This window comes from Silurus meridionalis, chromosome 18, assembly GCF_014805685.1.
Source record: "Silurus meridionalis isolate SWU-2019-XX chromosome 18, ASM1480568v1, whole genome shotgun sequence".
Lineage (NCBI taxonomy): Eukaryota > Metazoa > Chordata > Actinopteri > Siluriformes > Siluridae > Silurus > Silurus meridionalis.
Window position 1 is genome coordinate 1,756,252 of NC_060901.1, and position 15,000 is coordinate 1,771,251.

At 37.1% G+C, this 15,000-nt stretch overlaps 2 protein-coding genes across 2 annotated transcripts in view; both read left to right on the forward strand.

Moving 5' to 3' along the window:
* The first annotated feature begins 3,905 nt into the window (after window positions 1-3,905).
* On the forward strand, window positions 3,906-7,897 carry myf6 (myogenic factor 6). The gene is made up of 3 exons (XM_046873576.1): window positions 3,906-4,639; window positions 6,233-6,317; window positions 7,602-7,897. Exons 1-3 carry the CDS (start codon window positions 4,148-4,150, stop codon window positions 7,697-7,699), a joined length of 675 nt encoding a protein of 224 aa, XP_046729532.1. The 5' UTR covers window positions 3,906-4,147; the 3' UTR covers window positions 7,700-7,897.
* Window positions 7,898-11,743: 3,846 nt separating this feature from the next.
* myf5 (myogenic factor 5) overlaps window positions 11,744-15,000 on the forward strand; it is a 5,188-nt gene continuing 1,931 nt past the window's right edge. The window contains exon 1 of the mRNA XM_046873826.1: window positions 11,744-12,127. Coding sequence (XP_046729782.1) covers window positions 11,744-12,127 — 384 coding nt within the window. The remainder of the gene's footprint in view (window positions 12,128-15,000) is intronic.

Consider the following 15,000-nt stretch of genomic DNA (forward strand, 5'->3'; position numbering starts at 1 on the left):
ACATGACTTACCTCCATCCACTACCTTCTTAAAGGAGCTCCGGTCACATGACTTACCTCCGTCCACTACCTTCTTAAAGGAGCTCCGGCCGCTAACACATAATACATTACTGCTAAATTCAAACCCCCAAGAGAGCAAAATGAACAAACAACAACATAGTGAATTACATTTATTATTAGTTGTATTTATCCACCACACATTAAACCGGTCTGTGTAGAACTACTACAGTAGAACTACTGAAGAATCAGACTAAACGTGTGTGTGTGTGTTGTGTGTGTGTGTGTGTGTGTGTGTGTGTTTGTTCTCTCTCTCTTGCTCTAACATTCATCAGTATCCTTTTAGTTTGTGTTGGATGTTGATGAAGGAGCTGTAAAAACTCTCTGTTGTTTCTTTCCTGCTGGTTAAGTCAGCTAATCGCTAAGATCACACACACACACACACACACACACACACACACACACACACACACACACACACACACACACACACATTCTGTGGAGTTTTATCACTGACTGGATCAGTAGAAATGATAATAACCACCACAGACTCCAGTCAGATCGTTTACATACATCTTCTTACAACGACTTCATTACTTTTTGTTTTTGGAGTTTACGTTTTTCCTGCAAAGATGTTTACTTTCATAAGAAACTGCAGACTTCACATTTCACACATCTGTTGCTATAAAAGCATAAAAGAGAAGCTGTGATATCTCATAGAGACTCGGACCTGCTCATTACTAGTGAGCCTCAAGTTCATGCTAGTGCTAAATGAGATGGCTCAGCCGTTATGTCTTTGACACGATACCCTGAAATCTTACACATCATCATCATCATCATCATCATCATCATCATCAAACCCCTCCTCCTCTGAGCAGCTTTGAAACTCAAACTCTTTCGTCTCTGAGCTGTGATGACAGTGAGAGATGGCGTCTGTTTGCATAGCATTAACGCTATGTTCAGTTCTGCACTCCAGAGACTGAGAGGGTTGAGGGGTAGGTTGGGGGGGTTGAGTGGTGGGTCGGGGCAGCATGGGGGTAAGATGGGGCCGTCAGTCTGTAGGTTTAACCTCGGGAGCGTAAAAGACTGTATTGAGACAGAACCAGGGTTGGAGTACAGCAGTGTTTGTGTAGGCTTAGACCTCTGGGAAGAGCAGAGATATTTCTTACTAACTCTCAGAGTAACTTTACTCCAGATCAATGTTTCAACTGATAACACTGAGCCAGGGTCAGAGAGACGAAACGAGAAGAGACGAGACGAGACGAGACGTCCCTGAGGGCTGGAGACAAAATATAATAACTTCATATTCCAGATGGAGGCAATGTTTATTTATCTTATAATAATAATAAATTAATATATAAAGAATCACTCAATGTTAAGTGTTTAGAAAAGAACACACACCCCAAACACACACAAACAAATCCCAAAAATGCTTTAAAAATACATAGAATTTATTAAGTGAAACCTTAAAATTTTACTTTATTACTTTACATCCATTAGTTTACAAAAAAATGACATTAAAACCTCTCAAAATTGTACAAAATTTACAAACAAATCCAAATGAATTTATGATAAAAAACATTGAAAAATTAAAAATTTAAAAAATCCCCAAAACGTAGACATATAAACATATAAACCTCCCCAAAGTGTACAAAATTATTTCTTTTCACAATAAATCCCCTGAAATTTACATAAAAAACACACATTTACAAGGAGCCAACACATTTATACAGAAAAACATTAAAAAAAGACAACACATTACAAAACATTTTTACAGAAAATTTCACAAAAAACAACATACATTTCATAAAAATGTACAAAATGCAAAAACAAACAAACAAAAATACAAAAAGGACTTAACCAAAAAGGAACCCAGAATATTTAACAAGCATTTGAAGTTTTTTTTGTTGTCAAAAATTACAAAAAAAGACTTACCAAAATATTATTATATTATGCTTTGTGACAGCTTGTGAAAATAACACACACAATGTTTTTCATGTGCCACATAGTCCCACAAATTGTGAGACTGAAATACGAGAACATTTTACAAAAGAGAAATTACACTTATTAAAACAGAAGTAGACTGACTTTAATTTCAAGTACAATTTAGAATAAAATTAAGAAACTATATGAATATGAAAACACACACACACACACACACACACACACACACACACACACACACACACACACACACACACTTCAGTAAGCAGGCTCTGAGTGAACCTGAACCCTGCTCCCTGTTCACACTCTCCAGTGTGACCCTCAGGGTTAAACTGGCTTCTTTCCCAAATCTACATCATCATTGGTGTATATGGAGGACGTTTGGAGGAAGAGTGCTGGGCGTGACGGACACGTCATATATCTCCACACCTGGAATTGTACTCCAAATCAAAGAGCCACATCACGCCTGGGATGTGAACTCCTGATGCCTAAAGGTCAGAGGTCAAGTGGCCTTCTGAGTAAAACACTGCTTGGCTCTGGGGATGGTGGGTTGAAGTGGAAACGAGGTTGTTCAACACGTGTGAAATGCTGAGCTTGACTAATGTGAACTCTTTACTTCGGTATAAACGTCTACATCAGACCAATGTGAAAACAAAACCCAGTTTCATGCAGTACTTTACACACTCACTGTAATCAAACACTCGCTATAATCACACACTAACTTACACTAACATTAATCACACACACACACACACACACACACACACACACACACACACACACACACACCAAACACACACACACACACACACACAAGCCCACTATAACATATTTCTGATCATTATCAATATTGATATTTCTTAATATTGATATTTCTCATAAATGTGAGGTAAATGTTGATATTCCTCACAAGTTTGAGGTAAATGTTGATATTTCTTATAAATGTGAGGTAAATGTTGATATTTTTCATAAATGTTAGGTAAGTGTTGATATTTTTCATAAATGTGAGGTAAATGTTGATATTTCACATTAATGTGATGTAAATGTTGATATTTTTCATAAATGTTAGGTAAGTGTTGATATTTCTCATAAATGTGAAGTAAATGTTGATATTTTTCATAAATGTGAAATAAATGTTGATATTTCTCATAAATGTGAAGTAAATGTTGATATTCCTCACAAGTTTGAGGTAAATATTGATATTTCTCATAAATGTGAAGTAAATGTTGATATTTCTCATAAATGTGAAGTAAATGTTGACATTCCTCACAAGTTTGAGGTAAATGGTGATTTTTCACATTATTGTGAAGTAAATGTTGATATTTTTTATGAATGTGAGGTAAATGTTGATATTTCTCATTAATGTAATGTAAATGTTGATAGTTTTCATAAATGTTAGGTAAATGTTGATATTTTTCATAAACGTGAGGTAAATGTTGATATTCCTCACAAGTTTGAGGTAAATATTGACATTTCTCATAAATGTGAGGTAAATGTTGATATTTCTTATAAATGTGAGGTAAATGTTGATATTCTTCACAGGTCTGAGGTACATGTGGATATAGCTCACAGATCTGTTTAGCTTATTCTGCCCCAATGTCTTTGGATTGTCTATCTAAACACACTAAAGTGATATTGTGTTAGCTAGAAACAGCAAAGTTTTAGCCACGCTGTGTGTTTTCTGAGTAATTCAACAAAACATTTGAGGTAAATAACAATCCTGATATTTCAGCATTATTTCCTTCATCACGGATCATCACACCAGCCTGTCAGGAGATTTGTGAAGTAGAAGATAATAGGGTTGGTTGTATTTATTCTTGATGATATATGCCAACAGAAAAGTCTTAAAAATCTTGAAAAACATTGCTAACACACCCACCAAACCTGCACTGTCCATAAACACCATACAGTCTTATGATCCTCAACACACTTTTGGGTTCACAATGTTCCAATCAGGTGTGGAAACGATATTGATATTTATCTGCTATATGTCCAAGTGTGTGTTCTGCCTTTTATTAGAGGTGTTAATGTGTATTTTTAAAAGGCCCATTGAAAAAAAAGAAGTAGACTATGATGTCCTGCGACAGCTAGCATGTGGATAGAGTTTCACATTCTATATTTACTCCTCCGTGTGTCACTGAGCTATTTAAATGCCAAACGCATGCTCTTACACCCAATAAGTTAGGGACATTCGGGCTGAACACACCATGATGGACCTTTTCGAGACCAATACATACCTGTTTAACGATTTACGTTACCTGGAAGCAGACCATGGAGCTCTGCAACACCTGGACATGCCGGAAGTTTCTCCTTTGTACCAGGAGGACGAAAGTTCTGAGTCTCAGAATCTCCAGGATGACGAAGAGGAACACGTTTTCGTCCCAAAGGCCTTAAAGCCTCATTGTGACGGTCAGTGTTTGATCTGGGCGTGTAAGATCTGTAAGAGAAAGTCAGGACCTACGGACCGGAGGAAAGCAGCGACGCTGCGTGAGAGACGGAGATTGAAAAAAATCAATGAAGCGTTTGAAGCGCTGAAGAGGAAAACTGTCCCCAATCCAAACCAGAGGCTTCCGAAAGTGGAGATTTTACGCAGTGCCATCAGTTACATCGAAAAACTCCAGGATTTGTTGCACAACCTGGACGAGCAGGAAAGACTGTCTGAGAATGGAGGTATTCACCAGAACCCTAGAGAACACAATGTAAGAACCCCATAACTCTCCCTAAAAAACCCTGTTACAAAAATCTCTAACTCTACATTACTATCTTAAATTAACACAATTAATAATGTCCACACAATACAGAACTGTCAGCTCTATCATTTATACAGCTGTTTTTTATTCATCGAAAATTCTGTTTAAAATGTACTTGTCACATACACAACCATACACAATCATACAAAACCATACACAAAAATGCACAAACATACACAATTGTACATAATTGTACATAATAATCATACACATGTATACACAACCATACACAACAAATACACAACCATACACAATCATACATAATCATATACATTTACACACAACCATACCCCATACACAATCATACACATTTATACACAACAATACCCCATACACAATCATACACATTTATACACAACGATACCCCATACACAATCATACACATTTATACACAACGATACCCACCATACACAAGCATACGATTTATACACAACCATACCCAATACACAATCATACACATTTACACAACCATACCCCATACACAATCATACACATTTACACACAACCATACCCCATACACAATCATACACATTTATACACAACGATACCCCATACACAATCATACAAATTTATACACAACGATACCCCATACACAATCATACACATTTATACACAACGATACCCACCATACACAAGCATACGCATTTATACACAACCATACCAATACACAATCATACACATATACACACAACCACAACCCCAATACACAAATAATATACATTTATACACAACCATACCCCATACACAATCATACACATTTATACACAACCATACCCCATGCACAATCATACACATTTATACACAACCATAAATGAACCACAACCACAATAAAAATACAATTTCAATAATAATAATAATAATACTACTAATAATAATAATAATAATAATAATAATAATAATAATAATAATAATTATAATAATAATTATAATAATTATAATAATCAGCATTTATAAAATAATAATAAAGTAATAATAAATGTACCTTTAAATATATATATATATATATATATATATATATATATATATATATATATATATATATATATATATATATATATATATATATATATATATATATATATATATATACAAAAGCACAAAATACAAAAAATACAAAATACAAAAAAATACTTTTTTAGTAAAAGTAATTATAAATAAATATTTATAAATTTAATTTTATACATTTATAAATACATTATTAATTGAATAAAGAGAAAAATTGTAAAACAGTTAATAAACTTTTCAAATTTTGCAGTAAAAAAAATCACAGATGACGATCAAGAGGGTTGTAAGAAATGCTGATCTGGCATGTTAACAAATTAATAACAGTCATTAAACATTTCATTTATCATTATTTTTATTGTAAAAAAAAAAATGATGAAGAAATCTGTTTATTGGTGAAGCATCTCTTAGATCTTAGACATTTATGAAAATATTGAAAAAGTGAAATTATTTGAGCACAGTCATGCTCCAGAATGAATATTACAGCATGATTTCCAGCATGAAATATTAATAGAACTGAAATAATTGTCCTGTGTTTAGGTGTCTAACGGTGAGTATCGATGGAAAAGCACATGGCAGGGAAACTCAGATCATTCCAGTGCAGAATCGTCTCAACAGAGAGAAGGTTGGTGAAATCTGCTTAATTATTCTATAACTCTACAGAATTACTGAGCGCTTAAACGCTACTGATTGTAAATATCACGCGTTTCTGAACATTCATTATACTGAGCACATTTACTGCATTCCGCTGATGCCTTTATCAAAAGCACCTTACAATTATCTTATTAAAGCACATGAGCTTCAGGGTTAGGGGCCTTCCTCAGGGGCCCAGCAGTGGCATCTGTTGGAGCTGGGATGATGTATGGGAATAAGATGACAATGATAGAACAGTATGTTATGACAAGGAGATAGAACGATTACATCTATATAACTGCATACAATGGCCCCGATTTTAAAAGACATGATGATTTAATGACATTACAGAACGATTCCAGAATGATAAAAAGCAACGGCATATTAAAGTTACAGAACATGATTACATGGTGACATCACAACATGATGACGTATTGGCAACATTATGATTATTAATGACATCAAAAGATAATGTAACATTGTGATGACATAATGACATCCCAACATAACGACATATTTAAATGAAATAATAGTGTAACTCCATGATTGCATAATGACATCACAACATAGTGGTATAAAGACATAACATGGTGATATTGTGACATCACATGATGATGTAACAGCATGATGGCATAATGACATCACAACATGTTGATATAACAACATGACAATCACATCTACATGATAAGACAGTGTAATGACAATGCCATTACATAATGACATGAAAGCATAACACGTGACATGATGACAAAGCAGCAGGATGACACACTGACAGAGCAGAACATGATGATGCAACAATCTTCCTTTTGGATTTATTTGAATTATTTTACTTTGTTAATTAATTATATAATCCGATTATCATCCAATCAACCGAAACCTTTTGTTTGTTTTTTTATCATTTAAATGAACTTGTACTTTACATTTATGCCTTTTTATAATTGTATACACTTTTCTAGTTCTTTTCTAGTAATTCTAGTAATGTTGTCATTCATCATGTTTCTCTCACTTCTAGATTTCAAATGTGTCAGTGTAAAGGAAAATTAAGGATCTGTAAACAGTTTCACACAGTTTTTTTTCTGTTTAAACTCGGTTACTGTTTATGTTGAGAGAGAAAAATGTCAGGTAATTCTTAAATTTCAGATTTTAATGATGTTCAATGTTTTAAGCTGAATTTCGTGATCTTCTGCAGTTCCTCCAGATTTGCTTCTTTACATCATTATAAAAACTGACACAAAACCTGAGCTGCTATAATTCTTGTCATTTATCTTCTTTCAAGGATGTGTAACGGAGTCTCTGGCGTCCAGCAGTCTCCGTCGCCTCTCCTCTATCGTGGACAGCATTTCCACCGAGGACACAAAGACGAATGAAGGGTGATGAAGAAATGTTTGGAATGCGTGAAGAAGCTAGGCTCACATTTCCATTTTAACTGTTCAAGCTCGTTGTTCATATATTTATACCAAAACCACTGTGTTCCTGGTGTCTATTCCGTGTATCACAATGTTTCACGTGATTCCAGTTATTTCCAGAGATTCCTGATCATTCATCACTCTTTACTTGTACAGACTTTGATATATATTTAATTATATATATATATATATATTAGCATATATATAAATATATAAATATTTTAAATATTTTATAATTTTATGAATAAAGTCAAAGATAAACATGTTTTTTTATAGTTTTTATTTTATAGTATTACAGTATTCATTTAAAATTTTAGAATATATGTATTCATCCCCTTGTTTGTTTAAATAGTGGATTGTGATTGGCTGGAAGGAGTTCAGGTGTGAATAGTGGATTGTGATTGGCTGGAAGGAGTTCAGGTGTGAATAGTGGATTGTGATTGGCTGGAAGGAGTTCAGGTGTGAGTTCAGAGCATTGAACATGCAGGTACTTTGCGTTCGTCAGATGAATCTAAATGAATGCGCTGCTTATAAACACCTGTAACCATAGCAACATCCAGTTCCAGTTCAATCTAGAGTGAGACTGTGCGATTGTACACACTTCTTTCTTCACCTTCACATCATGATTTAATGTGGGGTAACGTTCTCAAAAAAGTCTTCAGCAATCCCACCACAAGTGTGTGTGTGTGTGTGTGTGTGTGTGTGTGTGTGTGTGAAATATTCCTGCCAGCTTCACTGCAGCTGTTGCCCTGATAAATTTAGTCACCAGTTCAGCACATGATCTCAGTGGGAAGTCCATCAGGGGTAAATGTTGTAAAGCTGTGAGTTATTGTAAGTACAGTCTCACTCATCTCCATTCACATGCTCCTGACTTTCTCTTTCGCTCCTGTCTCCGCCCATACCCCCCACCCCCTCTCCTGTCATCTGTCTGTTACCTGGTTGTGTTCCCCTGCTCTGTGTTACTCAGTGATTATATGTATTGTAATTCAATCCGGACTGTTGTTCTAGTTTTGAATTGCTCAAATCGTGGTTCTGGATCGGACAGTTTGTGGTTCTGAATTGGGATTGTTTAGACTGTGGTTCTGGATTGTGTCTGAAGCTGTTGATTAAATCTCTAGAACAGCAGCTCTGACAGTAGCTCATTCACAGGGACGTAGTGACTTCTCATGTGACACATTAACGCCAGAATGTGTTAAGACTGTTCCATATAATGATATCTGTCTATCTCTCTCTCACACACACACACACACACACACACACACACACACACACACACACACACACAGTTTATGAGTGCATGGAGATCATCTGGCAGGAAACTTGCTCTCTCTCTCTGACACACACACATGCTGCTGTCAATCAGTCTGCTGGGCCACGTGACCTGATATGATCTGGTGATGCTGAATGATGAAGTGCAAAAATTCTGTATAAAAATGTGTGTGAGTGTGTGTGTGTGTGTGTGTGTGTGTGTGTGTGTGTGTGTGTGTGTGCTACAAGACATGACAGAAGCTGATCTGATGGTTCACATTTTGTCTGTTCAACTAGAATATAAAATCAGCTAAATGAATAAATAAAACAAACGAGATAAGAGAAATAAATAATAATTATAATAAATTTATTATAAATAGAAATAGCACTGAAATTAAGTTTAGAAATGCTGAAAAACAAAATATATAAAAATGCACGTGATGAAATAATGGGGAAAGTGGATGCGAGTGCAGATTCTGGTTAATTAGTTCATTTCCTGTCCACAGACTTAAAATTTGCCTTTGGCTTCATAAATCAATACAAACAAAACCCATCACATATTCTAAAAAAAAACAACAGAAAAACAGCATAAACCTAAATCACATACACGTTCCTATATGTAATGATGGACTGTAATGAATGGACATTTGGTGTTGAGGATGAAGTTCTATTTTCAGTCTGGTTCCTCTCAAGGTTTCTTCCTTCATCACAATCACCACTGGCTCAATCATTAGATATCAACTAACAATTATAAGACTCAAACATACAACTTTATACCTGCTATATTTCTGTAAAGCTGCTTCGAGACAATTTTCATTGTTAAACACAATCTACAAATAAAATTAATTGAATTGTCACATTCCAGAATCAGCACTTAATAACCCTAGAGGCTGTTTATGAGGACGGAGAACAGGAAGATCAAGTGATATAAGGTCATTTATAAATATTTACCTTCGACATTCTGTCATTCTGCTGAACTCATTATTACTATTACTGCATACTGCCGTCGCTTATTTTTCTTCTGAGAACACACAAGAAGCAGAAGATCCACGAGGAACCAGCACCAATGTGAGACAGACTGTGGTGAAGATGAACCTTTAGTACACGTGCTGATCAGGATGACAACTGATGAGTGACATGTGCTCCAGATATAGAAGTGCAGTGGCTTGTGGGTAATGTAGTGAAGACTGTGGTCCATAATCCAAAAAGTACAGAATTGTTTTATTACTGAATAATCAACAAAATATTAAACTCAAATATTTATCACTTTTCAGTGTTTGCAGGTATTTATATTTTTATAAAAAACCAAAACAAACAGGAAACATGCTGTTAGTGACTTTTTAAAAAAGAAAGAAAGGATAAGGAATATTATTCAGAAATACATTTAATAAAAATTAATGTACAAATTTCTGTGCAATTAATAAAAAATATAAAATATATTATTTATATTTAAAAATGTCACTGCTCTGAGCTTCACCGGAGGATTTCTCAGTGTCTTTGATCTACACACACATACACATACACACACACACACACACACACACACACACACACACACACACACACACACACACACACACACACACACACACACACACACACACACACACACACACACACACACACACACACAAACACATGCACACTTGAATGTCTTCTTCAGCTGTGTGAGAGAACTTCTGGAGAGAGAGAGAGAGAGAGAGAGAGAGAGAGAGAGAGAGAGAGAGAGTGTGTGTGTGTGTGTGTGTGTGTTTACTTAGCTGCAGTTCCCGGACTCTTGTCAGCACAAACACTTTACCACGTTGTGAGAGAGATGGAGTGTAGCAGGTTTTTCTTCTCCATCATTTACAATTTTCTTATTTGGAATAAACTGAAAATAAAAATATTCTTTTCCTACTGTTACTTCTCCTTCTCTTAATTCTTCTCATTTTCTTTCTCTCTTCCCCTCCTTTTTCCCCACTGTTATCTTCCTGCTTCTCCTTATTGTCATTTTTCTTCTTCTTCATCTTTTTCTTCTTCTTCCCTTTCTCTTTCTCTTACTACTTTTTCTTCTTCCTTTTGTCTCCTTCTCCTACTGTTACTATTCCATCTCTTACTTCTTCTCCTTTCCTTTTCCTTTCTTCCTTCACCTTCACCTTCTTCTCTTCTTCTTCTTCTTCTGTTTTAGCTCCTCTGATTATTCTGTTGATTGAACCTCCATGGAATCTGGACTTTATCTGAATGTATGAAGAGCAGATTGTGAGACTTTGTAATGATGGTGTACGTTATGAAAGAAAAATAAAGTAAGATTGTATTTTTATGAAGAACCTTTTTGTAATTAGTTCTGAAAGGTTAATTTCATTTTAGTACATTAAAAAACACAATGTGTGTGTGTGTGTGTGTGTGTGTGTGTGTGTGTGTGTGTGTGTGTTACTTCCTAAAGATGATGATGATGATGATGATGATGATGAGAAACACCCCTTTATGCAGATGTGTGAAAAACAGGGTGGGTGTAAAAGGGGCAAAAGAGGGGTGGGGCGGTAAAGGTAGGGTGTGTGTGTGTGAGTGTGTGTGTGTGTGTGTGTGTGTGTGTGTGTGTGTGTGTGTGTGTGTAAGTGAGTGAGGGCCAATAGGGCAGGAGGAACTGACCCCGTGGTGGACGTGTGCTGCTATAAGAGCAGGCCGTATGGAGCAAAGTCATTTCATGTTCTTCCCTCAGCTACGTCTTCAGCTCTCCTCCACAAACATGGACTCCTGGACTTCACAATGTCACGAATCGGCTCTGATGTTCGACTCTTCTATGAAGCTGGAATCAGACGAGGACGAGCACGTCCGGGCCCCTGGGGGCCTCCATGAAGCGGGGAGCTGCCTGCAGTGGGCCTGTAAAGCCTGTAAGCGTAAATCGAGCAGCGTGGATCGCAGGCGTGCCGCCACCATGCGAGAGAGACGCAGGCTGAAAAAGGTGAACCATGCATTCGAAGCTCTGCGTCGCTGCACCTCGGCCAACCCCAGCCAGAGGCTTCCCAAAGTGGAGATCCTGAGGAACGCCATCAACTACATCGAGAGCCTGCAGGAGCTGTTGAGGGAACGGGTGGAGAACTACTACAGCCAAGAGAGCAGCTCTGAACCTGCCAGTCCATCATCATCGTCCACCTGCTCTGACAGCATGGTGTGTAGCACACACACACACACACACACACACACACACACACACACACACACACACACACACACACCAGGCATTTGTAACATAATGTACTTTGAACTTTTATCCAAAAACGGTTTCAGATGCATCACTCGTTACAGAAGATCATTTCTGTTGAACATCTGGATAATTTGAGAAGATCATTCTTGTGTCTGTAGATCATTAGAGTAGATCATCACTGTAGATCACACTAGCAACACACATCTTTCTGATAGAAATGAAGCAGGTTTTGGTTTTGGTACTGATCGTCCTGCATGCTGCTCCGACAGCACTGTGTGAACACACACACAAACACACAAACGAACACACACAAATTAAAACATGATTGTGAAGAAAGTGGTGCTTCCTCCTTCATGAATCAGATCTTCAGGATCTCAAGGGTTTTTTTGTGTTTGAAATGGTGTGTGAAATGTTTTTTTCCTCTCGATAATAAATCTCCCTGCACATCTGTCTCCTTTCTTTATGCCAGCGTATTAGTTTACCCCTTCACGTCTGGGCTCCGAGGCCTGAGGTTTTATTAGCGTGACGTCCAAATCATCTTTATCGCTTGGAAATGATCCAAAGAGAAGAGTTTTTAATGGATAGATCTTTATTATTATTATTATTATTATTATTATTATTATTATTATTATTATTATCATAGCTCTTTATATATATATATTTCTTGGCTGTGATGAATGTTTCAGATAATCACGAGATTAGATTTTTTTACTCGACTCATTTTTACAGCCTAATGAAGTCTGAGTTGATCCTCCTGGTTCCTGCAGGAGTTTTTTTCTCTCGCAGTGTCGTCTTGCATGGCACCATGTGCTTTTCACTTTCAGATCGATTCGGCACGCTCGCGGCTCACAGACTAGCGTGGGAGTTCCTCCTCCTCCTCCTTCTCCTCCTCCTCCTCCTCCTCCTCCTTTCTCAGTATTTTTTTTCTTTTAATGACTGCTGTGAAATAAAGAAGCAACTGCTGAGGACTGTGTAACTCCATCAGTCACCATGGGATTAAAACTATGTACAAAAATCTCACTTAAAAAAAACTGCCCAAATATCCAGAACTATTTATTATTCATTGTTTTGTTTTTTTATTCATTACAGTGTACACAGTGTGTGTGTGTGTGTGTGTGTGTCTGTGTGTGTGTGTCTGTGTGTGTGTGTGTGTGTGTGTGTGTGTGTGTGTGTGTGTGTGTGTGTGTGTGTGTGTGTGTGTGTGTAATTGTGTATGCCCTGTGTGTGTGTGTGTGTGTGTGTGTGTGTGAGATTGTGTATACAGTGTGTGTGTGATGATTGTGTATACAGTGTGTGTGTGTGTGTGTGTGATGATTGTGTATGCAGTGTGTGTGATGTTTTGTATGCAGTGGGTGTGTGTGTGTCTGTGTGATGATTGTGACTGCATTGTGTGTGTGATGATTGTGTATGCAGTGTGTGTGTGTGTGTGTGTGTGTGATGATTGTGTATGCAGTGTGTGTGATGTTTTGTATGCAGTGTGTATGTGTGTGTCTGTGTGATGATTGTGAATGTAGTGTGTGTGTGTGTGTGTGTGTGTGATGATTGTGTATGCAGTGTGTGTGTGTGTGTGTGTGTGTGTGTGTGTGTGTGTGTGTGTGTGTCTGTGTGATGGTTGTAAATGCAGTGTGTGTGTGTGTGATGATTGTGTATGCAGTGTGTTGTGTGTTTTTGTTTTTCTTATATATGTGTCCTTTAGGATCTATTTGCCGTCGCCACAACGTTTTTATTACATGTATGTAGATGACACACAAATGTATCTCCTGCTGAAGGTTGGAAATGAGCAGTTCTTGGTGTTCAGTTCTTTGGCTGTGAAGTAGTTTTCTTCTGCTAATGATAAAAGTCTGAGATCACTATATGTGTTCCTCCTAAAGAGAAAGAGAAGATGGCCAATGCTCGTACAACCTTCAAAATGATTGTGAAAGAAAATGCGAGAAATCTGGGCGCTATTATTGATTCATCTTCACGTTTTGATAAACAGATTACTTCTGTGGTGAGAAGTAACTTTTATCAGCTTAGAATTATTTCTAAGCTAAAACCTTTTTTGAGTTTTAAAGATTTGGAGATTTTTCTTCATGCTTTAATCTCATCATGACTAGATTACTGTAAATCTCTTTATGTAGGGATCTTCAGCGGCGACTCTTTCACTTGCAGCTTGTGCAGAATGCCACCGCTAGGCTTCTGACTGGATCACTCCAGTGATGTCTTCTCTCCATTGGCTGCCAGTCAAGTACAGGGTCCAGTTTAAAAATTTAGTATTAGTTTTTAAAGCGATACACAACTGGTCTCCAAATTACATTGAAACTCTTGTAGGGTCTTACACAGCGGGTAGGTCACTAAGATCAACAAATCATGTGCAGTTCCACAGTCCTGAACTGTAGCACGCTCTCCCCCTTTATATTCCACAAGCTTCTTCTGTAGAGGCTTCAGGCCTCACTTCAAGACGCATTGATACAGTACGTACAAACAATTTTGATGGATGTTGTGTAGCACTTTGGACAGTGAAGTTGCAGTTGAACGTGCTACATAAATAAACAACTTTGAAGTGTGTGTGATAATTGTGTATGCAGTGTGTGTCTGTTGAATGTGTGTGCAGTGTGTGTGTGTGTGTGTGTGTGTGTGGTGTGATGATTGTGTATGCAGTGTTTGTCTGTTGAATGTGAGTGCAGTGTGTGTGTGTGTGTGTGTGTGTGTGTGTGTGGTGTGATGATTGTTTATGCAGTGTGTGTGTGATGATTGTGTATGCAGTGTCTGTGTGTGTTAGGTGTTGATTGTGTATGTGTGTGTGTGTGTGTGTGTGTGTGTTGGGTGTTGATTGTGTATGCAGTGTGTGTTGGGTG